Source organism: Artibeus jamaicensis, unplaced genomic scaffold (genome assembly GCF_021234435.1).
Source record: "Artibeus jamaicensis isolate MK-2021 breed Jamaican fruit bat unplaced genomic scaffold, CSHL_Jam_final contig_470, whole genome shotgun sequence".
NCBI classification, from domain to species: Eukaryota; Metazoa; Chordata; class Mammalia; order Chiroptera; family Phyllostomidae; genus Artibeus; species Artibeus jamaicensis.
In genome coordinates, this window is record NW_026521849.1 from 1305361 (window position 1) to 1329887 (window position 24527).

The 24527-nt window shown below is 45.2% G+C and overlaps 1 protein-coding gene across 6 annotated transcripts; it reads right to left on the bottom strand.

The window, feature by feature from the left end:
• On the bottom strand, positions 1-24482 carry NPHS1 (NPHS1 adhesion molecule, nephrin). Of its 6 annotated transcripts, none has more exons than XM_053667605.1 (29): positions 23929-24482; positions 23604-23819; positions 23405-23527; positions 23110-23238; positions 22506-22587; positions 22018-22121; positions 21700-21827; positions 21440-21611; positions 21095-21252; positions 20710-20854; positions 20491-20615; positions 18642-18828; positions 18314-18443; positions 17971-18143; positions 17383-17523; positions 17163-17303; positions 16507-16628; positions 15476-15647; positions 15219-15375; positions 14943-15094; positions 13588-13699; positions 13323-13504; positions 11489-11545; positions 9665-9784; positions 9507-9531; positions 9332-9407; positions 9072-9165; positions 8920-8975; positions 1-1312 (listed from the first exon to the last, which is right to left on the bottom strand). In XM_053667605.1, the coding sequence occupies exons 1-29, from the start codon at positions 24155-24157 to the stop codon at positions 1181-1183; spliced, it is 3840 nt and encodes a 1279-aa protein (XP_053523580.1). In that variant the 5' UTR covers positions 24158-24482; the 3' UTR covers positions 1-1180. The 6 variants fall into 6 exon arrangements, with proteins under 6 accessions (XP_053523580.1, XP_036994358.2, XP_053523581.1 ...); XM_037138463.2 differs by having other exon boundaries at positions 8860-8975; XM_053667606.1 differs by lacking the exon at positions 9665-9784 and having other exon boundaries at positions 8860-8975.
• Between the last annotated feature and the right edge of the window lie 45 nt (positions 24483-24527).

Consider the following 24527-nt stretch of genomic DNA (forward strand, 5'->3'; position numbering starts at 1 on the left):
ATCATTATTATTATTCACCTGAGGACATTTTCTTATTGCTTTTTAGAGAGAGACAGGAAGGGAGATAGAGAAATATTAATGCAAGAGAGAAGCATCAATTGGTTGCCTTCAGTATGCATCTGGACAGGGGACCAAACACACAACCTAGGTATGCACCCTGATCCGGAATCAAATCCACAATTCTTCAGTTAAGGGATGACACTCTAACCGAGCCACACTGGCCAGGGCAGTTCTGATGATATTATTAATAAAGTAGAAGTGGAGGCCCCCTAAAGAAAGATTTTGTCTGTCCTCCATGAAAACAGATCTCTCAATTATCTTCTTCTGCTATTCAATATAAACAGTAAAATTTATGTTGCTGTGCTGCTTTACTGTGGAGCCTGTTTATAAAATCACCTTTATTGAAGTACTGAGGTATTGAGGTATGTACCACAAATGCACTCATCTTAATTGTATAGTTTAATGATCTTTGACAAATCTATACACACATGTAACTACCACCACACTCACGACATGGAACATTTTTATCACCCCCTCAAAAAAATTCCCCCATTGCCTTTTACAGTCAATTTCCTTTTCACTGCCCCAGACAACCACTGATCTGCTCATTATAGATTAACTTCACCTATTTTAGAATTTCTGTAAGTGAAATCACACAATATGTATTCTTTTATGTTTTTTGTTTTGATAGTCTATTTTATTTTATAGAGTCTATTTATGTTCACACGTGTGTCATAGTTTATACATAATATTTTAGATAACTGGAAAATAATAAAACAAGTAGGATACAATAGTCCACAAATTTTCCTTATTATTAGCTATTTCAGATGTAGTTAAACTCTAAATAAGCTGAGTTCTTAATAGATTTTCTTATTTCTGGAAAAGCATTAAAACCCTCAGAATAAATTTTCATTATTAAAATGTCTTTTACAACTTGTTGTGTCCCTTTTAAAAAGTTAATTTCTAAAGCTGACCCAAGGAGGAGCCTTGTTTATACTTTGACACCAGCTTGAATCCTTTTTTTGTCACTAACACACATATCTCCGTGTCCTTTCCTGAAAAAGTCCAGTCTCTTTGTGTCTTTTAGAGCTTATTTAACAAGCTCATCCCAGACTGGAATGAAAAGGACCACTGAAACGTTATGTCCTGCAGGTGTAGGAAAAGAGTGTTGAGAAGCCTGTTATACCAGATGTCCCCTCAGCTCAAAGGGTAGAGAATCCATATCCATGGGGTCCAAGTCTCCTGCTACCTGGTCATAGATTCCGTTTGGATTCTCATATTCATCCTCAGGCGAGCGGAGGTCGCTGGGGCCCTGACAGACAAAGGTGGAGTTAGAGCCATAAAGAGATGCCTTGTGAGTCATCTTTGCAGCTGTGGGGTATACATGCTCATACTCACTTTCTCAGAGAAAAGAAAGTTTCACCATCAAATTATGGGAGTAAATACCAACATATGAAAAGAAGAGAGATTTCTGGCCAAGATGGAGGCATAGGTAGATACACTTTGCCTCCTTGAAAAACCAAAAGAAAGGCAACAAATTTAAAAACAAAAAATAGACTTCCGCCAAGATGGAGACGTAGGTGGAGGGTCCACCTCGCCTCTGTGCACAACCAAATCTAAGAACAACTATTTTTAACAGCAGTCACAACCAAGCCACACGGAAAATCGACAATACGGAGTCCAAAGGACAACTAGATACTCAGCTGGACCGGTACGAGGAGCGAGGCCAGCAGCGGAGCAGGTTAGCAAGAAAAAATTCCCGGGGCGGTGCGCGGTGCGACCGAGGGCGCTGATCGCCAGCGAGCTGGCTGCCGGAGCGCACAGGGAAGAGGCGCGGTGGGTCGGTCGGTCGCGCGCATTTACGTGCGGAGAAACCAGTTGGAAGGGAAACCCGCGCGGTGCAGCAGGCTTGCACAATTAGGATCGGATAAACAAGCCCGAGGAGTGTGAGTGACTGGATGCGCTGGGCTAGCGGAGAGGAACGCCATTGCTCCCTCTCTGACCCCGCCCCCACACACAGCGTCACAAACCAGCGACCTGGGTCACCCTGTCCTGGTAAACAACTAAGGCTTCGCTCCGCTCACTTAACAGCATGAATAGACCAAAAATGGCTCTAGGACAACTCAGAGCCCCAGAACCGATAGACCTAAGTGATGAAGAAATAGCCAGTCTTTCAGATGCACAGTTCAAAACACTGGTTATCAGGATCCTTACAGAACTGGTTGATTTTAGTCACAAATTAGAGAAACATATGGAAGCTAAATTAATTGAAATGAATGGTGATACAAAAGATACCAATAGTAATGGAAAGAAAATTGGGACTCAAATCAAGGGAGAGGACCAGAAGGAAGAAAAAAAATGATCAAACAGAAAGGAATGAAGAAATAAGAATTCAGAAAAATGAGGAGAAGCTTAGGAACCTCCAGGACATCTTTAAACGTTCCAACATCCGAATTATAGGGGTACCAGAAGGGGGAAAGGCACAACCACCAGTTGAAAAATTATTTGAACAAATAATAAAGGAGAATTTCCCCAAGCTGGCAAAGGAAATAGACTTCCGAGAAATCCAGGAAGCTCAGAGAGTCCCAAAGAAGTTGGACTCAAGAAGGAACACACCAAGGCACATCATAATTACATTAGCCAAGATTAAAATGAAGGAGAGAATCCTAGAAGCAGCAAGAGCTAAGGGGACAGTCACTTACAAAGGAGTTCCCATCAGACTGTCAGCTGATTTCTCAAAAGAGACCTTACAGGCAAGAAGGGGCTGGAAAGAGGTATTCCAAGTCATGAAAACCAAAGATCTACAACCAAGATTGCTCTACCCAGCAAAACTTTCATTTAGAATGGAAGGACAGATAAAGTACTTCTCAGATAAGACCAAATTCAAGGAGTTCATCATCACCAAGCCCTTATTATATGAAATGTTAAAGGGACTTACCTAAGAAAAAGAAGATAAAAAAGATGAACAGTGAAAGGACAGCAAACTCACAGTTATTAAGAACCACACCTAAAACAAAAGCAAACTAAGAGGATAGCTAGATCAGGAGCAGAACCATAGAAATGAAGATCTCATGGAGGGTTAGCAACAGGGGAGTGGGAGGAGGGGAAGGGGGGAGAAGGTATAGAAAATAAGTAGCATAGACAGTAGATAGAAAATAGATAGGGGGGAGGGTAAGAATAGTAGGGGAAATACAGAATCTAAAGAATTTGAGACACATGTTCATGAACTAAAGGGGGGAAATGGTGGGGGAGGGGTATGCAGGGTGGAGGGGAAGGGAGGGGGGAATAGAGCAAATGTAATGGCATAATCAATAAAAAAATAAATTAAAAAAAATAAAAAAATAAAAACAAAAAATAACAACTGCCAGAAAATCAAACTGTATGGAAGTCCAACAACCAAGGATTTAAAGAAGCAATATTCACCCAGAGACTGGTAGGAGAGGTGGAGACAGGCAGCCAGAGCAGAGAGTACTTGCAGCAAGTTAGTGGCTGGAGGACTGGGCAGGTGAGGTGGTGGCTGGTGGATGGGGTGGTTCCACATTTGTGTGTGAATAAACCAGGAGGAACAACTGGGGAGCAAGACAGACTGTGCAACCCAGGGTTTCAGTGCAGGAAAACAAAGCCTCAAAATCTCTGACTGTAAAAACTATGGGGGTTGTGGCAGCAGGAGAAACTCCCAGTTTCATGGGAGGATTCACTGGAGAGACCCCACAGGGTCCTAGAATGTACACAAACCCACCCACCCAGGAATCAGCACTAGAAGAGCCCAACTTGCTTGTGGGTGGCAAGGGAAGTGACTAAAAGCCAGCCAAGAGCCAAGCAAGTGGCATTGTTCCCTCTCAGACCCCTCCCCCACCTACTGCATCATAATGAAGCCAACATGGGTTGCCACACCCTGGCAATTACCTTAGGCTTTGCCCCTTATAATGTAATAGGCACATCAAGACAAAAAAATATAGCCCACATGAAAGAACAGATCAAAGTTCTAAAAATAGAACTAAGTGATGAAGAGATAGCTAACCTATCAGATGCATAGTTCAAAACACTGGTAATCAGGATGCTCACAGAAATGGTTGAGTATGGTCACAAAATAGAGGAAAAAGTGAAGGCTATGCAAAGTGGAATAAGGAACATGTAAAGGGGACCAACAGTAATGGAAAGGAAACTGGGACTCATATCAATGATCTGGACCAGAAGGAAGAAATAAATAGTCAACAAGAACAGAATGAAGAATCAAGAATTCAAAATAATGAGGAGAGGCTTAGGAACCTCCAGGACATCTTTAAACGTTCCAACATCTGAATCATAGGGGTGCCAAAAGAAGAAGAGGAAGAGCAAGAAATGGAAAACTTATTTGAAAAAATAACGGAGGAGAACTTCCCCAATCTAGCAAAGGAAATAGAGTTCCAGGAAGTCCAGGAAGTTCAGTGAGTCCCAAAGAAGTTGGGCCTAAGGAAAAACACACCAAGGAACATCCCAATTTTTACCCAATATTACCCAAGATTAAAGATAAGGAGAGAATCTTAAAAGCAACAAAAGGAGACAGTTACCTACAAAGGAGTTCCCATAAGACTGTCAGCTGATCTCTCAAAAGAGACCTTGTAGGCAAGAAGGAGCTGGAAGGAAGTATTCCAAGTCATGAAATCCAAAGACCTACATCCAAGATTGCTCTATCCAGCAAAGCTTTCATTTAGAATGGAAGGATAGATAAAGTGCTTCTCAGACAAGGTCAAGTTCAAGGAGTTCATCATCATCAAGCCCTTATTATATGAAATGTTAAAGGGACTTATCTAAGAAAAAGAAGATCTAAAAATGAACAGTAAAATTACAAACTCAAAACTATCAACATCTGAACTTAAAGAAAAAAAAACAGAAACAAAACAAAAAACAAACTAAGCAAACTACTAGAACAGGAACAGAATCTCAGAAATGGAGATCACATGGAGGGTTATCAATGAGGAGGGGGAAGGAGGATAATGGGGGAAAAGGTACAGGGAATAAGAAGCATAAATGGTAGGTACAAAATAGACAGGGAAAGGTTAAGAATGGTATGGGAAATGGAGAAGCCAAAGAAGTTATATGTATGATCCATGGACATGAACTAATGTGGGAAAATGCTGGTGGAAGGGTGGGGTGCAAGATGGAAGGGAATAAAGGAGAGGAAAAAGTGAGACAACTGTAATAGCACAATCAATAAAATATATTTTAAGAAAGAAGGGAGTGATTATAATGATCTCTTATCACAAACCCCCATGTACCCATTACTTAGCTTCAATAATACCAACTTTCAGTCAATCTTGATTTATCTATATCTTTATATTCTCATCCTCTATCCCTACTAACTGGATTATTTTAAGCAAGCTCAAGAAATCTCATTAATTTCTGTCAGAAAAAGAATTTAAATGTCAGATATATGAAACTTTTAAAAGTCCATGATGTCAGCTATGGGAATTGTGGAAGTGAGTCACGATTCTGTTAGTGCTATGAATAGCCAAAATATTTCCTTATCAAAAGAGAAAAGAAAAAAATCTGTGTAGGGTGGTCCTTACTGGGAATGTGTCTTGCACTAAATTTGGGAGAAAATAGTTGTTTCAGGTCAGGAACTTTTACAGCAGATTTGCCATGGGCTAAATACGGCCTGCAGCCTGTTTTTGTACTGTCCAAAACATGAGAATGTTTTTACATTTTTTTAATTGCAAGGAAAGTATCAAAAGAAGAATAATATTTGTAATATATAAAATTCAAATTTTAGTGTTCAAAAGAAAGTTTTATTGAAATTTAGCCACATTCATCTGCCTATAGATTGTCTATGGCTGCTTTTACATTACAATGATAAAGTTTAGTAGTTTTGAGGATAGTTTCTCCTGCAAAATATTCACTAGAAAGCCCAAAATATCGACTATCTGGTTCTTTTTTAATTTTTAAATATATTTGATTGATTATGCTATTACAGTTGTCCCATTGCCCCCTTCATTCCCCTCCACCCTGCACACTCTCTCCCACCCACATTCCCCCCCACTAGTTAGTTCATGTCTATGTGTCATAAGTTCTTTAGTTTCTACATTTCCCATACTACTCTTAGAGCCCTCCCCCATATATTTTCTACCTACCATCTATGCTACTTATTCTCTGCACCTTTTCCTCCTCTCTCCTCCTCTTACTTCTCTGTTGCTAAGCCTCCATGTGATCTCCATTTCTGTGGTTCTGTTCCTGTTCTAGTTGTTCGCTTAGTTTGTTTCTGTTTTTGTTTTAGGTGTGGTTGTTAGTAAGTGTGAGTTTGCTATCATTTTACTATAGATGTTTTTTATTTTCTTTTTCTTAGGTAAGTCCCTTTAACATTTCATATAATAAGGGCTTGGTGATGATGAACTCCTTGAACTTGACCTTATCTGAGAAGCACTTTATCTATCCTTCCATTCTAAATGAAAGCTTTGCTGGATAGAGCAATCTTGGATGTAGGTCTTTGGATTTCATGACTTGGAATACTTCCTTTCAGCCCCTTCTTGCCTACAAGGTCTCTTTTGAGAGATCAGCTGATAGTCTTATGGGAACTCCTTTGTAGGTGACTGTCCCCTTATCTCTTGCTGCTTCTAGGATTCTCTCCTTCATTTTAATCTTGGCTAATGTAATGATGATGTGCCTTGGTGTGTTTCTTCTTGGGTCCAACTTCTTTGGGACTCTCTGAGCTTCCTGGACTTCCTGGAAGTCTATTTTCTTTACCAGATTGGGGAAGTTCTCCTTCATTATTTGTTCAAATAACTTTTGTACTTGTTGCTCTTCCTCTTCCCCTTCTGGTACCCCTATAATTTGGATGTTGGAATGTTTAAAGATGTCCTGGAGGTTCCTAAGCCTGTCCTCATTTTTCTGAATTCTTGTTTCTTCATTCTTTTCTGTTTGGTCGTTTCTTTCTTTCTTCTGGTCTGCTCCATTGATTCGAGTCCCAGTTTTCTTCCCATCACTATTGGTTCCCTGTGCATTTTCCTTTATTTCACTTAGTGTAGACTTCATTTTTTCATATAATTTGTGACCAAATTTATTAGCTATCTGTTCATCACTTAGTTGTATTTGCTGTGGAGCTTTGATCTGTTCTTCTGTTTGGACCATTTTTTTGGGTCTGGTCATGCCTGATACGTAGTAAGGGGTGGAGCCTTAGGTGTTCACCAGGGCAGGTCAACCCAGTTCCTGGGTATGGACACTGTGTGTGTGTGGGGGGGGGTCCAAGAGGGAACAATGGTGCTTGCTCTGCTCTCTGTCAAATCTCAGTCCCCTCTTCCATTTCCCCCAAGCAAACTGGGCCTTTCTGGTGCTGATTCCCATGTGGGTGGGCTTGTGTACATTCTAGGACTCTGTGGGTCTCTCCAACAAACTCTCATGTGAGGCTGGGAGTTTCTCCTGTGGCCTCAACCCCCACAGGTGTTTTCAATAGATGTTTTGAGGCTTTATTTTCATGTGCTGGGGTCCTGGGTTGCTCAGTTTGTCTGGATCCCCAGTTTCACCTGGTTTATCATTCTGGATGGATGTGTCTATTTTATCTCCTTGGTTGTCCAACTTCCATACAGTTCAACTTTCTGTCAGTTCTGGTTGTTATTTTGTTTCTAAATTGTTTTGTCCTTATTTTGGTTGTGCAAGGAGGCACAGTGTGTCTACCTACACCTCCATCTTGGCCGGAAGCCCAACTATCTGGTTCTTTACAGAAAAAGTGTGCAGCATGTATCTGTGCTTTAAAGGGCACATGTGGTTCAGCACCATGGACAACATTTTATGCTCCTTATGTCCACCCTGATAGGGAGAACAGTGCCCCATCTGGCACAATGTTAGAGATGAAATTCTTTGGCCCAGGGGTGCCAGCATTAGCCAAGGCTACATCAAAAGTCAGATAGTCTGCCTCAGTTTCCTTACTGTGGGGTAGTTGATGGGGGTTAGTTGATGATCAAAGTGCTTGTCTATTGTTTTCACCTATATTGCTACTATGTTCATTTTTCTCTGGGCTCTCTGACCCTCTCCCACTCTCAGTCCAGTGGATTGAGTGGGGCTTGTCCTTACTCCCTGATGCTATGAGTGGGCAGTAATCCAGACCTGTCTAATTAGCATATTCCATTCCTTGCCTCAGCAGTTTAGTGATGAGTATGTGACCTGAGCTAGATCGGTGTCAGCATTGGGACTTTGGAACTATTTGAAAAGAGGCATTTTCTTTCTTTGAAGGTTCCCAACTAATAGGATACCAACCTGGATTTTTGGGGGGACATCTTTAAGGAGGAAATTCTTCATCCAGTTGTGTGGGCCTAAAGACAATTCTACACTTTGACTTTTCAATTGAATAAGCCAAAATATTTTCTCTGTGTAATGGAGATGGCTAACTATCTAACAAAATGTATACCTTTTTTCTTCCACAATAATCTAACTGTAGTGAGGCATATAGCTCCCAATTAGACTACATTTCTCAGCCTCCTTTGCAGTTAGATGTGGCCATGTGACCATGTTTTCACCAGGGAAATGTAATTTCTGGGCCTGAATGATAAAGCAGGATTGTGGCGGCGTTACTCTCTTTTTACCCCTTCCATTGGTTGAAACCCCAGTGAAATGGCCCATCCATGCAAACTTGGACAATGTGCTAGGGGATAGCAGAGAACTGCAATGGAAAGAACTTGTATTCTGCAATAACCACCTCCATTAGGGCCACTCACCTCTGAATACTATGAGAAAAAACTAAATAGACTGTGTTCTTTAGATTACTGGTTTGTGGCCAGGCCTACAACAAACAACTGGTTTGTTAGCAGCTAGCTCACCCTAATATACACAGTTGGATGTGGGTTTCTGGCACTGGCCAGGAAAGACTTCTGCAGATACAAATCTCCTCACCAACTGTACTTCATCATAGAGGGGTCCCCAGGTTCCAGATGGGGTGTTCAGTCTTCCCACCTCATCATATAAGTGTCCAGGAAAGACCATATTCTCCTCTTCATGACTTGTGAAACCTGAGGTTGGAGTGGAAAGAAGGAATGATCAGGGCACCCAGTCCAGATATCAGGGGTGTCTAAGAGTTGGGGAGTTCTGATGTAGTCACAACTCACCTCTGGGACAAGATACCTCCTCCAGTGTTGATGGCAGCTGGGGGATGAAATCCTTCATGGAGTGATAATATGGCTCCATATCTTTTGTGCTAACCTGTCAAAACCCCCAACCCCCAAAGCAGGTAAAGTCTTTTTCATCCGTCAAAGGATGAAAAGGTCAATGATTAACCTGGAAAGGTCAATGATTAACCTGAAGCTAACAGAATTTTAATCACTGTCAGTTCCTTGTCAGTGAGACTGTCTGGAGTGCCCTCACTCACCGTGGAGCTCTGGTTATCCAGGTCTTCAGTCCACTGGCTTTCTTCATAGTCATTCCTGATTTGGTCCTCCTTTGAGCTTTCAGGATGGAGGTATGGAGGTATTGATCCTCAGACACCCATCACCCCCAAACCTCTTCCCTCAGAGCCTTTCTTATAGAAAAATATACCCACTTACTCTGCCTTTGTCTTCTCTGAGATGCCTGAGGAAAGTGGGAAAAAAGGGGTCAGAGACTGCCCCAAGCCCACCTGGCTCTGGGAGACCTTCAATATACAGTGGCCACAGTGCTCCCCATCACCTGTGAACCTCAATACCAGCAGAACAAGGCTCCTCACCCTCAGCAAGATGCTTCAGTCTCCGCTGCCAGAGGAATACCCCAACACAGGAGGCATTAAAAAGCAGCAGAAGACTCCCAACAGTGAATAGCATAGGCATCAGGGGCAGGTCCGAGAAGCCTGAGGATGGAAGGTAGTCCCCTCAGTGAGCTCAAAACAACTGGTCTAGGCCCAGAGCAGGGTTCTCTGAGAAAGTCTATCCCTGACCAGGGAAAACCCCTCTTCAGAGGTCAGGGAAGAAAATTAACAGGGGATTTTATGTCCATCCCTTGCCATCTCAGGGCAGGTAGGCTCCTTTCTCAAGTCAAGCCACTAATAGAGGGCCCTACCTTTGCCTGAGACCCATGTAGGAACTCAGGCATGAGCTTCAGCTCCTTAGCTGGGTATTCAGGACCTATGATCTGGCCTCTTCCAATGTCTCCAGCCTTGTCCATCAACCATAGACTTTGGTATTAGACCCTCCAGCCATACAAACTAACCACACTGTTTCAAGAATCACTGAGGCAAACTTACACCCCTAAGCCTTGAAATAGTCAAGTGTCTTTCCTTGAATGTCCTTTCTTTTCAAGTTGCATTCACCCTTCTAACTTCGTCTCAAATGACTTCTTTGCACAAACCTACATCCTAGACAACATCTCTGCTGTATCTCTGAGACTAAGTGCCTCTAAGTATATATATGTCCGTTCAGTATTCATTCCCCATCTTTTGCTAACAGCGCTCACTTTCCTTTAATGAAACAGCCACTTCCCCACTCTCAGTCTATATGGTTCTGCAGGATTCATGGAGGACACATGGGTCCAGCCTGGCCAAAACCAGCATTTTCTCATAGTGATTGGTTTAAAGACCAGCGTTTGACCCAAGGTGAATTTTTGCTAGAACATTTTGGACATTCCTCTGCAGACTGCTAAGAAGTAGAATGAAAGCTAGAGGTATATATGAGACTTTTTTGTACCCTTGATGAAAGAACCTGAGAAGGAAGCCATCACAGAAGAAAGCAAAGTTGAGAGAGGGTGAAAGATAGGTCCTTGGTGAAATTTTTAAGTACCTGAATCCAGCCATACTTAGAATTTTTAATTTCATGAGCCAGCCAATTCCCTTGATTGCCATGAACAGCCAAATTTCTGTCATTTGCAAACTTCTTAGGCTCGAAAAGGGGATTGTTTGCAAAATGGTCATGATTTTCTCCCTGTATTCATACTCCTGAGTAGTCCCCTTCCACACTGACTTGGAGTTGAGATATGTCACTTGCCTTAGCCACAGAGACAATAGCAAATGTGACAGAATCAAAAGCTTGAAAGATGTTTATAAATCAGAACTTGCCCTCTCTTGCTGCTCTTGGGACTCCTGTGACCACCTCCATATGAACAAGCCAAGAAGAGATATGTGGCCCAGTTATCTTCCTTATCCCAATCAAGAGCCATATTGTCAGACATGTGAAGAGGAGGTCATCTTGGACCAACCAGTCCTAGCTGAACTGACAATTGACTGTAGCCCAGACCAGGACTGTTCAGCCACTAGAGTCATGAGAAATAGTGTTGCTATAAGTGCCAATGTTTAGGGTAGTTTGTTATGCAGCAAAAGGCAACTGATACAGGCTCTGCATGGAGCATAAAATCAGCTAATTCTTTCAGAATTAAACTGTGTTAAAAAGAGAGAAAATGTGTCATATCCAGGCAATAGGACGAATGAAGGAAATGGGTTAGGACCTGCAGAACAGAGATAAGTCTTCGGGTACTGGGTTCATGAGGCAGAGGAGACATGCTTAGAGACAAGAAAGTTCTAGTCTCAGGGGAGGAAGGGGTTTTCAGGGAATTGAGGACTTGCCTGCAGGCTGCTCTGTGGGCAGCTGGTAGTCAGGTTCTTCAGAAGGCTGGTCTAGATCTGGGGAGTGGATAAAACATTGTGAATTAACATTAAAAATCTAGGACAAACCTTAAATACTTCTCAGTCTTTTATTAAGCTTTGCACCTCATTCTGAGACTCATGAAAACTAGTTTATGGCTTCTCAGAAATATTTCAAGAAGAGCTGTAAATTGCTGATAAGAATGGCAATACTATTAATAGTCATTCTAATGTCTATAATAATAATAATTACTTATTGATGAGTGCTTTATGGTATGCAAGTGTCTTTTAACCTGAATTGTCAATTTTTCAGGTTAACTAAAAAAAAGTGCTCGTTCTCAGAATCCCTTAATAGAGGTATAAGTTTCAGAGCAAGGGAGGTGAGTGCAATATTTTATGCTTTAGTTCTTAAAGGGAAGGCTCAGATCTGGGGGGAAGAGGGAGAAAAGGGAATATTATTGAGATGAGAAAGTGTCCTTACTTCCATGGGTAAATGGCTGCTCTGCCAGAAAAGGAAAGACAGAATGAGGGTGTTTTCATGGGACTAAGTTAATGAAAGTGAGCAGGGGGCATTTCTTAAAAATTAGTATTTACATAGCACTTACTTTGTACAGAGCCCTGTTCTGAGCACTTTAGATATATTAATTCATTTAATCCTCACAACTGTCTGAGATAGACTTTACTTATACAAAAATAAGGCACACCTTATTTTTTAGAAATTGTGGCTCAAAGGTGTTTAACTGAGGCTCAGAGAGGTAAAGTAATTTGCCTAAGGTCTCATGACTAGGATTCAGCAGAGCTGGAACTTCAACCCAAGCTTATCTGAACAAGGCTCTATGTGATTAGCCACTACACTGTTGATTGGCCTGTCAGAAGCAAAATGCTCTGTTATATTTAAAGAACTTGTCCATTTCATCAAAGATGATAAATTTATTAGGCTAAATTTGTTCATAATACTTCCTTATTATCCCCTTAATGTAATGTCTCCTCTTTCATTCCTGATATTGCTTAACTTGTGTCTTCTCTCTTTTTTTGCCTTGATTAACTCTATAAATGTTATTGATCTTTAAAAAGAAGTGACTGTTTCCTTAATTTTTCTCTAGTTTTTCTGTTTCTGAGTTCACCAATTTCTGTTCTTACCTTTATTATTTCCCTCCTCCTATTTACTTTGTGTTTAACTTGCTCTTCTTTTTCCAGTTTCTTAAGCTGGAAACTCTCAGTGTCAATTTGAGGCCTTTTAAGGATAAGAACCTAAGCTCTGACTGGTGTGGTTCAGTTGGTTGTTATTCTGCAAAGTGAAGGTTCTTGTTCCATTTTGGTTAGGGCACATGACCGGGTTGCAGGTTTGGTCTCTGGTTGGGGCACACACAAGACACAACAACCAATAGATGTTCCTCTCTTATGTTGCTGTTTATCTCTCTCTCTCTCTTTCTCTCTCTCTCAAATAAATAAAATCTTATTAAAAATATAATGTGAGCATTTAACACTATAAATTTTCTGCTAAGCATTGCTTTAGCTGTCCCCATAATCTTTATGTTTTTATTTGATTCAAACTCTTTTTTAAATTTCCTTGTATCATTAATTGCATTCAGACAGTATATTTCAGTGAATAAAATCTAGTCTCTGGAGATCATCTGCCTGGGTTTCAGTCTCATCTCTACCTCCTTCCAGCTGTGTGACCTTGGACAACATGTTCAGTGTCTGTGAGCCTCAGTTTCTTCATCTGTAAAAGGGGTATAATAGTACTGACTTCACTGTAGCACCTTTTAAGTCCTCTGAGGAACTCTGCAACCTGCCCAAGACTGTCCTTTCCCACCTGGGGTGGTTACAGAGATCTGGGATCCTTTGTCTGCTAGTCCACTGTCGCCCAGGGCATTGCTGGCCAGCAGCCAGACCCTGTATCGTGTAGAAGGCTGAAGCCCAGTCAGTGTGAAGGTGGTGGCCTGGGGTGGTAGGACATCCATGTAGAGGAACCCTGGGGTCTCCAGAGCCTCATACCTGCATGAGAAGGAGCTCAGTCACTCAAGGGGGTGCCCCAGCCTTGTTGGTTGCCACCCTTTCCTTCCTTAATAGGGACCCACCTGATTTGGAATTTCTGTGGCAAACCCCCATCAAAGCCAGGCTTCCACTCCAGCCCCACTGAGTATGGGGACATGCTCACGACTTTTATCCCAGATGGAGGATCAGGGCGGCCTTTAAGGAAAAGAATGGGAAAAGTAGAGGATACAAAAGGTTCTTGCAGATTCTTTCCAGATTCTTCCTAAGAATTATTTTAAATGTCAATTCTTATTATTCATGGTGGTTATGTTCAATAAAGTTATTGTGAACACTGAATTAGCAAATACCAAACCATTGTTTCTAGGGGAAATGCAGAGTTAGGTTCCTAAGCTTCTAGTCACAATATTTTTATTAAATTACCACTACATGATCTTGTTTTATGTGCTTTTCTGTTGAAAAACACCTTATTTAATACATTTTGTTGATTTACTAACATTGAAGTCATAGTCAACAGCTCTAACCCATGCCTGAACAAAGCTTTTCCAACAGAGGCATTTTCTCCATATGTCACATCACAGCTTTCCTGCACTTAGGAACACCAGGCAGCATTTCAGCACTATGCTTGGAGGCCATTTTAAATAACAAAACCACAGACAAACAGCACAAAATATATGATACAAAACAGACCTCAGAAAAGACACTTATTTACATATAAGAGCTGAAACAAGAAGAAAGAATGTGGTTTTCTCCCTGGGCTGAGAATGTGCTCATTGGGTGACTCACACTTCTTACCCATTCTGTACATGTGCCTGAATGACTAGATCATCAACTATATTTCATATATATATATTCATTCTTGAAGTGTATTTTTTGTGCTTATCTCACATCCATTCCATTAATTTCTTCTGGTTTCAGAACTCTGAGTAGGCACTGGAGAAACATTTGCCCACATCTTCAGTCCACATGCTTCTTATAGAAGAGGCTCTCCTCTTTCCCTGACCACATGATTGGTTCAGGGCCGGGAGCCAATAGAGCCCATAAATCTTAATTCTAGCACTTTCATACCACTATTAGGAGGAGATAAAATTCAATTTTCCCCAGGAAGTCTGACAGCCCACTATGAGAACCTTAGAATAAAGCCAACACACAAAAAGGCAGACCTCATAGACACAGTTCTGATGACAACTGAACCTAGATTCAGTGACTCCTGAAATCTATTTTTAAGTTACTTGAGCCAGTAAGTCCCCCCTCCTTTTTTTATTTGTTGTGGGTTCCCCTGCAGCCTTCATTAGAATTTTCAGGCCAGGCAAAAACTCCATCCTTACTCATAAACACTTCTAAGGTTTCAGGAACACTGCCAGTAGGTAGCCAACTAGAGACTTGGGGCTTAAACCAGGGAGTACCCTCCCAAAGCCCTCCAAGCCCCCTTCCACCATACTGATGCTGACGAGTTGAATGTTGGTATGGTCTGAGCCAAGGAGGTTCGTGGCTGTGCATGTGAAGAGGGCATAATCCTGGGCTGAAGAAACGTTGGCAATTGTCAGAAGACTGCTATGGACTCCACCCTGGTGGTATGTGTGCTCTGTGTACCTGGAAAAGAGGTGGGGCAATAATTCAGGGAGGGTGACTAGGACTTGAGGAACAGAGTTAGAGCTGGAGTGCTGAACAGAGTTGGGGAACAGAGTTGGTGACTGGTGGCTGGGCCTGGGCTCACCTGGGATCCTGGAGATCCAGAGGGACCCCGTTTTTAGTCCAAGTGAAGACAATGTTGGGTACACCTCGAGCACGACAGTGGAGTGTGGCAGAACTGGTGCTGTCTCCAGCAGCAGCCACCTTAGTTAGAGGAGTGGGGTGTTCTACCTGGGGAGCAACTAGGATGGCACTAGGAGGTCAACGTGAGGTATTTGGAAGAACATGAGAATTGTAGATTTACTGGCAAGACTTCAACTCAGGGGTATGTGTGTTACTCACATCTGACAACAAGACGGACCAGCCCTCGGGCTGGAGGTGCCACCCCATTGTCCACAACGCACTGGTAAGCACCTGCCTGAGCCAGCTTGGCATGGTGAATCCGAAGACGCCCTGTGGATCCTTTTGACAGCTTTTCCATGTCATCCAGGCTCCAGTCCTCCTTTTCTTCTCCCTGGTTGTCCAAGGCTCAGGGCAATGGCCCCCAGTCTTACCCCAGCTCCATTATCCCCCCAAATGGGTCCCTTATGTAGCCTCATTCTCCTAGCCACAACCACCCTTTACGGAGCTAGCAAAAACAAAATTCTCCCTGTCATCCATCCATCCACTTATCCAACCATTCATTCACGAAGCCATTTATTGACATATCTGTTCATCTATTTAACCATCCACCTATTAATCTACTTATCTACCCATTCATCTACCTCTCTTTCCATCCATTCATTCATTCACCCATTCATTCAACCAACCATTTTTCTTTCTTATACCCATTCATTTTGCCCTTTGACCCCTCTACCCATCTGCCCTAACCATTCATACATGCACACACTCATAAGTACATTCATCTGTTTATTAATTCATCCATCTTTTTATCTCTCCATTCATTCATTCATTATCCTTCCACAGACATATTTACACTGATGGAGTATCTACCCATCTATCTACTTTCTAGTCTAATTAATTTATCAACTCATTTCTCTCATTCAGTCATCTATCTAGCCATTTCATGGCTATTTATCTATTCATTCACTTGTCCATTTGTTTATCTATTATTCCATCTACTCATTCATTCACCTGCCTATTCATCTACCCATTTACCTATCAATTCGCGCATCTATCCACTGGCCCACCTACTCACCTGGTTATTTATCCACTCATCCATCCATTCATCTGCCATTCAACAGTTAGTTCTTGGGGAATGCCCTGACAAGTATATAGAGTCATATAGATGTGACCCTCTGTCCCAAAGAGTTGACAGGTAAGAAACCACATTGCCCAGTCCCACCTCCATTTATCCAATGTTGTATCCTCACCAATCTCTCCCAGTTGAACATCCCTGGAAGGATGGGCTTGGCATCAACAGTACAGACTATGTCTACAGAATCCCCAATATTCACTTCAGTTGGGTCCTGGAGAGCTCGGATGGTGGGAGCATCTGGGGGAAGAAACAGGGACTTGAGAAAGGCACTTGGACCAGACAGGCCATGGTGGGAGAGGATCCCAGGTGGGTGAGATATCTTAGAAGTGTCCAGGGAAGTTATGGGTATGACAGTCTGCCCTTTATGTGGAATGTATGGAGCACTTGGAGTAGTTTTCAGGGTTAGTGAGGCTGTCCCTATCCTTTACTCTGCTTCTGTGATGACAAGGTCAGGTGGACTTCCAGAACTGTTTGGAGGTGGGACTTGCACAATGGACTTGATGGGAGTAACTCCCATGTAGGTGGGTCCCCTGTCTGGGCAGATTCCACATAGGAGCATCCTAGTGGGCAGTAGAGCCAAAGTGGGTCAGGTTTCATTATAGCTGGGGCTCCCAGAGTGAGGGGCTTCCAGGACAGGTGAATATCACTGGGTGGGCAGAGCTTCCACAGTAAGGAGACTCCACAGCTAGCAAGGTTCCTGGGTGAATGTGGTTTCCATGATGGGTGGGGCTCCCAGAGCTGCCTAGTTTCCTAGGGTGATGAGGGGCTCACAGTGTACATCCAGCCGCACTAGAGCTTCAGCAGTGCCCTCTGAGTTCTGGCAGTGCAGCTGATAGAGGCCATCATCAGCACGGGTCACATTCCATAGCTGCAGAGCTCCACTAGATAGGATGCGATGCCGGGGCCCACCAGCTAGGGGAGGTCAAGGTGAGGAGCTTACCAGACCTCCCTTTCCAAAGATCTGCACCCCTCTCCATGCCCTTTCCTGCACCTGGGCTGAGGCGGTAGCCACGGAAGGTCCAGTTGAAGGCCTCTGGGGCTGGGTTGGCGGACACCAACACAGGCAGCAGTGCTTCACCCTGCTCCACTGCAGTCACCACAAGAACCTGCTCCCCGAGGAACTCTGGAGGGTCTGGGAAGGGGCGCCATTGGGAGTCAAGATTGGTATTAAGGTTGGGGATGAGGACGAATTTGAGATCAGGCACAGATATATAGAAAGTGAAAGTCCGGGTTGCATCTAGATTCAAGGTTGTGGGCAAGGAACAATTAAGTAAAGAATTGAGCTTGGAGGTTAACTTCAGGATGGTGGTTAGGACCCAGTTTAGGAAAGGGGTAGAGACCTGAGTCAGGTTAAGGATGGAGAGAGTGTTCAGAATGAGAGTCATGATCAGGGGTTAGGATAGAGGACAAAGGCAAGATGGGGTTTGGGCAAGATAGGAGTTGGTGCAAGGCTGGGTCAGGATAAAGTTCAGGAAAGTTCTAAGGTTTAGGATGGAGGTCAAGGACAGGGTCAAGGTGAAGACCTGAATGATACAGGGTCAGGAGGGAATCAAGAGGGATTCCAAGCCGAGGCACATACACAGCACGTTGAGTCGGTAGAAGGCGCTCACGGTTTCCCGTAGCCCGGTGCTGTGGGCACGACAAGTCACACGGTGGCCGTGGTCCCCCGATGATATTCTCAGAAGGATACTCCTGGTGGCAGCAGAGCCTTTGAATGGGGCGCTCCGGGGTGGTGAGGTTACGCCTTCCAGCCTGTGGACAGGGCAGGGGGTGGTGGCATCATGTCACCACTGGCACTGGGGCAGGAGCAGAGCCAGAGGTGGGCTGGAAACTGGGCAGAACAGCAGGCAGGGTGGGGACTGGACTCAGAAGGTAAGTGGGCAAGGCCAGAACAAGGAGTGGGGGGCTACTCGCACTCTCACTTCTCTCCTTCCTTGTCCCAGGACAAATTGACAGGAGGGTTGCTGCTAACGCTGACACAGGTCAAGTTTAAGGCATCCCCAGGGCGCAGCACTGACACGTTGGCCAAGATCGTCAAGTTAGTTGGGGGAACTTCGAGAACATGTCAGAGGAGCAAGGTTCGCAGGTGAAGAAGAGATCCACGCCTTGACCCCAGGCCCAGCCCAGCCCCGTGTCCCTTTACCGCGGCGACTCCTGGTTCTGCAGCACCCATTGTTCCCGCCACCGGCTCTGGCTCAGTTACCAGCCACCGCCAAGCCCTCCCGCGCACCGGGTTATTCCAGCCCTCACACTGCACCACAAGCTGCATGGACGCGCTGAGCTGGCCCGCCTTGCACGTGAATTTGGCTTGGTTGTCCGACGGACTCGTGACCAGCACCAGCTCACGCGAGACGATGCTGCCCGACTTCTCCAGATTTCCTAGCTGCACGCGCCGCGGCTCCTGGGGTAGCCGCGGCTCGGTCACCATGCGCAAGTCCTGAGGGTCGAGACTGACTTCAGGACCGTGAGTAGTCTTGCCTTCCCTCGATTGGGTTGGCAGCCACCAGCCCAAGATAAAGTCTTTGTGTAATGAGGAAAAGATGTCCCCTTCTGCGGGGACCTTGCTAGGGCAGAGGAAGAGGTTGGACTTGATCAGTATTCCCAACCCAGAATCTCTCCCGCCTAACCTGGACCCCCTCAACCCCGCTGGTTTGCTCTCCGATCGGTCCTCCAGTTCCACGCCTCACCTCTGCCCTGCAGAGGCCTGAGATTGTTGGTGCCCTCTGCTGACCCTCAGGCCCATTTCTCAAAATCCATTCCAGCTACATTTACCAAATACCAAATTCCAGGAAACTCCCTTGGAATTCCCAAGGCTTTCCAAGAATTCCTTCATTTTTTTCCCCAATCCTTAGGGTTTTTTTAAAATTAAAACCCCCACTTTCCCCAAAGATTTCATTTGATCATTCCCTTAATTCACAGGTGGAAAACACAAGGCCTGCGAACTGAATCTGGCCTCCACCTTGTTTTATCCAGCCTGGCACCTCGTTTCTACCCAGCAGCAGTGTTGAGTTCCTTGCCCTTAATTAAGGAGTAGTTAACATTTATACAGTCCTAAAATTACATTTGGCCCTTTGAAGGAAATTGTGAGGCTGATGTGCCCCCCCCCCACCGGTGAAAATGAGTTTGACACTCCTGCTTTAATTCAATTGTCTTTTCACAGATTTCTGAATCCTTCCCCAATGTTTTCTCATTAGTCTTTTACTAGAATCCTTTGTGAGGCTCAAAGTCTTGGCATTTCCCCAGAATTCCATCCAATTGCAGCGACTTCCATTTCATCTCTATAATTTCTACTTTTTCTCCCAGAATTTTCGCTAGCTCCCTAACTTCCCAAGATCTTTCCAGAATTCTGTCAGAATTTCTTTTAATTTTACCAGAATGTCATTTACTTATCTCCAAATCAATTTCAATAAGAAGTCAATTTAATACTAATTAATGAATTTTCAATGCTCTGTGCAATTACTAGTCTTTCCCCAAATTTCTAGTATTTGCCTGTCGTTGTCTTTGTTCCTGAAATTCTCAGTCTTTCCCTAAAATTTCCACCATTTCACCTGGATTCTGAGATTTCAGTAGAATTTCATTTAATGAAATTTTCTTTTCTCTGGAATTCCCAATTGTGATCCAGAATTTCTTTTTTTTTTTTTTTTTAAGATTTTCCTTATTTATCTTTAGAGGGGAAGGGAAGGAGCGAGGGAGAGAAACATCAATGTATGGTTGCCTTTCATGCGTTCCCTACTGGGAACTGGCCTGCAGGGAACTGGCCTGCAACCCCGGTATGTGCCCTGACTGGGAATCAAACCGAGATTGTCTGGTTCGCAGGCCCGCCGCACTCAATCCACTGAGCTACACCAGCCAGGGCCAGAATTTCTTTAATTTAAAGGAATTAAGCTAAGATTCTCACTGGTTTCCCAGGATTTTCCTAGGATTCCACTTAATTCTTATGGCATTTGTGTCTTTTTCAATTCCCTGACAAAACTTGAAACCCTTGGTATTTCTTTTTAATTCAGGTTTTTCCAAGATTTCCAAAGACTCTGGAGGAGAGACAGGGCTTCAGCACTTCCCCACATTCTTGGCCATTCTACAGCCCTTGCTTGGCACTGACCTTGTACCAGGTGAGGGAGGGGTCTGGGTTGCCTCCAATGGCCAAACACACCAGCCTCACCCGGGTCCCAGCCCGGAGCTGCTGCCCCTCTGGGGGCCCCTCGATCCACAGTTTCTGGGCAGGATCTGTGGAGAGAGACACAGATCTCTCTCTGGGTTGAAGACTCAGGGTGGGGTTATTAAGGCAGGGGATACCCCTCAGGGGAGGATAGGGGCTCACATTTCACATTCAGCGTTAGTGACTTTTTGAAGGTCTCCTTGGTGAAGGCCTCACTAAAGGCCTCACAGGTGAGGGTCAAACCATTGTCCTCCCGTCGTACCAGGAATGTCAGGTTGGACATGGAGATGTAGCCACCATGAAGGCCCTGGCAGGAAAGACCTTCAGGCAAGGGACTAGGGCACTCTCATCCATGGACCAGAGGCCTGAGTCCACTTCATGCCCCAGCAGGGATGCATGAAGCCTTCCCACCCCCTCCTCTGTCAGAGCCAGGATGTCCAGGTCCCAGTTCATGCTCCCCAACAACCAAGGCATTCTCTCTCAGATTTAAGAGCCATGCCTTCAACTCCCTCCTCCCTCACACCCAGGAGCCTAGCCCCTGCCTCACATCCATGACAGTGTCCTCTGTGGGCAGCAACTGCCGCCAGCCCAGCCACCATCGCAGCAGGACCCGTGGGCGACTGGACTTGGTGATGCAGGACAGCGTCACATTCTTGTTCTCAGATTGGGATGCAGATCCCAGGATAGTAATGGCACTGGGGGGAACTGAGAGATAATGAGCAGAGGAGAGACACTAAGCTGGACTGGATGCCACACAGACTGGCCCAAATAGACAGGGAGCCTGGGAACAGATGATGAGGTATTTTGCACTAGACAGGCATGATTTGGGGGCACAGACAGATGGCTCTCTGGTACATGGAATGACAGATAGGCAGCTCGCACCAATACTCACAGGTAACCTGTAGTGTGACCCCACGTTCCTGGATCCCTTTAGATACGCTGTTGTGGGCCTCACAGCTGAGCTTCGTCCCATGGTCTTCTGGTCGCACAATCATGACTAGCATGCTTCTGGCCACTGCCTGAGCATGCTCCGTGCCCCATGCTGTGGGCATGGGCTGGCCATTCTGGAGAGAGTAGCAGGCCTGGACCATCTCAGGGCCAGCTCTCAGCCCCCACCCCTCTCCCCACCCTCACGTATGCATCTGTCTTCACCTTCAGCCACTGCAGTGTGGCTGGTGGATTTCCTCCTCGGGCCATGCACTGCAGCTCCAAGCTCTGCCCTGCCCGCACGTGTCCCTCGTCCAGGCCTGGCCACTCAATCACAGGGGGGCCTGGGGGAACTGAAGAGCAGCAGTCCCTCAGTGGGCCTGGGGAGCCCATCCGTTCTTTCCAGGCTCTACAGTATGCCTCTGAACCTTAATGTTTCTCTTTGAGAACCAGAACCATTCATAATCCCTGTGCACCCCCAGGACTCCCAATTCCTCCCATCCCTGTCCCAAGTTCCCACAGCTCACTCAGTTTCCCACTTACACAGAACATTCATGGTGACTGAGACCTTGATAGGGGTGTCCAAAGCTGGGCTGGACCCCTCACAGACCAGTAACTGCCCATTATCCGAGCTCTGTGGCGTCACTCTGGGTGGGAAGTTGGGGTTCTAGAGTCAGAGTTATTATCAGAAATTTGGAGAGTTAGGGAGAAGAAGTCCCCACACCTGGTCTAAGTCTCCATGCTGATTTCTTCTAGGATCTGGAGTTCCATGGAAAGGATTTGGGGGATTAGGAATGAGAATTGTGGTCCCAGAGCACCATGCACAGCCAAAATCTTCATACTTGATACTCTGGAACTGGGGTTCCCACGAGGAACTTTTGGAGTGTCAGGGTGAAGACAATGTCAGAGTGAAGTCAGGGACCCTGATATTCATACCTAACCCAAGTTTCATGTTTGACTCCCTTGAATGTGGGATTTTCATGAAGAAATTTTGGGGTCAGGCTAAAGTTAGGGCACCCCAACTCCCATACCTTGCTGTGGACTCTGTGGTGAAGAGTTTCTCCTGGGATCCCTCATTCACATTAGCAGTAACGTCAGAAAGTATTTGTCCACCTTGGGGTAACAAGAGGAAAGCAGGGATGCCAGGTTCTCCCCAAGGTAGAACCTGGGAATCACAGCCTAGAAGTCATCGGGATGGATATACTGCCCCCTCCCTTCTGGCTCTGTAAGGTAAATACTAGCTCTGTTCCCTCCACACATTCAGGTTTCCCTGAATCCCAGAGCACTCAGAGCCAGTTCCTGGACTTCTCGCCTCCCCTCCTATCCTTGCTAGGTATATCGCCTACACTCATTGCTCAGTGTCTCATTTTTGCACTGATAACATCACATCTCTTTCTGGAGCCTCAGCCCACATGACTGAGTCCCAGACCAGTGCTTCTGTGATCTCTTTGGTGCATTGCCCTGGATGCTCCGCCATCCACCAGATCCCATGCTGGCCTCAACATCTCCCCAAGCCTGCGTCTTCATCTCAGAAATGTCATATTTTCTGAGGCTCCTAGGAGGGCATGGGGAAAGGATACCCTCCTACCAACTCCAGGGGTCTCACACTGCTCCCAGCAGTTCATCCACACTCACTCTGAAGGAAGGTGATGTCAGGTGCTGGCTTTGCATCCCCAGATACACAGCTGACCTCGTACTTCTGCCCAGCTACCCATGTGACTGTGGTCCCTGCCTCAGGGGTCATCTGAAGCATCTTGGGGGGCACTGGTGAGAAAGGGTTTGGAGTAAGCGGTCACTCCCAACAAGGATATGAGGATTTCATTGCTTATGAAATGAGTTCTGCACCCTGGATCTTAGGAAGGAGAGGCTAGTAGCTTGGATTCCTAGGTCCTGTGGTAGGTAGGAGAGGGCTAGAAGTATAGACCCATACCCAGAATGGAGAGGATAACTCTGGGGGACACGAGCTCCATCCCTGTCTCTGAACGGCTGACCTGGCACTCATACTCTGCATCGTCACTGAGGTCACATGCTTCAATATGCAGGTGGAATTCACCTACAGATAGGACTCAAGGTCAGGGCCACTGTCAGCTTCTCCTGGTGGCTCAGGGTCTCTGGATCTGACACCTTACCTCTAGTAGGGTCCCCTACCAGATGGTACCGTGGGAAGCCAGGGATCCTAGGATCAGGGCCTAGGAGTAGTCCATCTTTGGCCCATTGCACTGCACTGCCAGGGGCACTGACCCCACACAGAAGCTCAGCAGCAGCCCCCTCCACTACTGTCGTGTTTTCAGGCAAAGCCCAGAAACCTCTGGAGGTTGAGGCAGGAATCTGCAACTGGGCCAGGCCTGGGGATACAGAAAAGTCAGCAGGAGAGGACAGAGGGTCTGTCTGGAGAATGTGAGTGGGAAATGAGGGCCTCTTTACACTAGGTCACAAAGCCACGATCCCACTCACCTGTGGTCAGCAGCCCCATGAAGAGCAGGGGAGCCCGAACGAGGATCCTCAGGGCCATTCCATGTCGTCTGTCTCTGGCTTCTACAACACCCACTGTTTGCCTCCTGCATCTGCTTGTGGCTTTCTCTTTATGGGGGTCCTTCTCCCTATGTCTCTGTCTCTTGCTTTTTTCTTTGTCTCTCTTTTGCCATCTATCTCTTTTTCTTTCTCTGATTTTTTCTCCTCCCATGAGTCTGTGTTTCCCTCTCTCTTTCCCCTTCTGTCTTTCTTTCTCCCTCCCTGCCCTAATTCCTTCCACTCTCCCTCCTCCTGTCTTTTTATCTCTTTCTCCCTAAGGCAGAAACTTTCTCTGAGTTTCTCTCTCCCATAAGTCTCTATTTGTCTCTATTTGTCTTTCTTCTCTCCTGCCACCCTAACCCCTGCTTTCCTCTCACCACTCACAGCCCCCTCAGAGTCTATCAGGCCCCATGAACCAAGGAGAGGCAATGAGGTCAGTGAAGTCAGTGGCAGAGTTGAGTCTCATTCTGAGACCTAGTTTGATCTTGTCCTCCCACTACTACCTCCCTAGTCTGCCTCTAGAATCTCCAGCTGCAGGCATC

Excerpts from the sequence above, each read along its gene's own strand:
- NPHS1 (XM_037138463.2), bottom strand. The coding sequence starts at position 24,157 with ATGGGAGGAGAAAAAATCAGAGAAAGAAAAAGAGATAGATGGCAAAAG. Across the intron at positions 21,828-22,017 it reads AGTCACCATGAATGTTCTGT|TTCCCCCAGGCCCCCCTGTG; the intron begins GTAAGTGGGAAA and ends GCTGCTCTTCAG. Across the intron at positions 16,629-17,162 it reads AGTGCGGCTGGATGTACACT|ATGCTCCCACCATCCGAGCT; the intron begins GTGAGCCCCTCA and ends TTCTTCCCCCAG.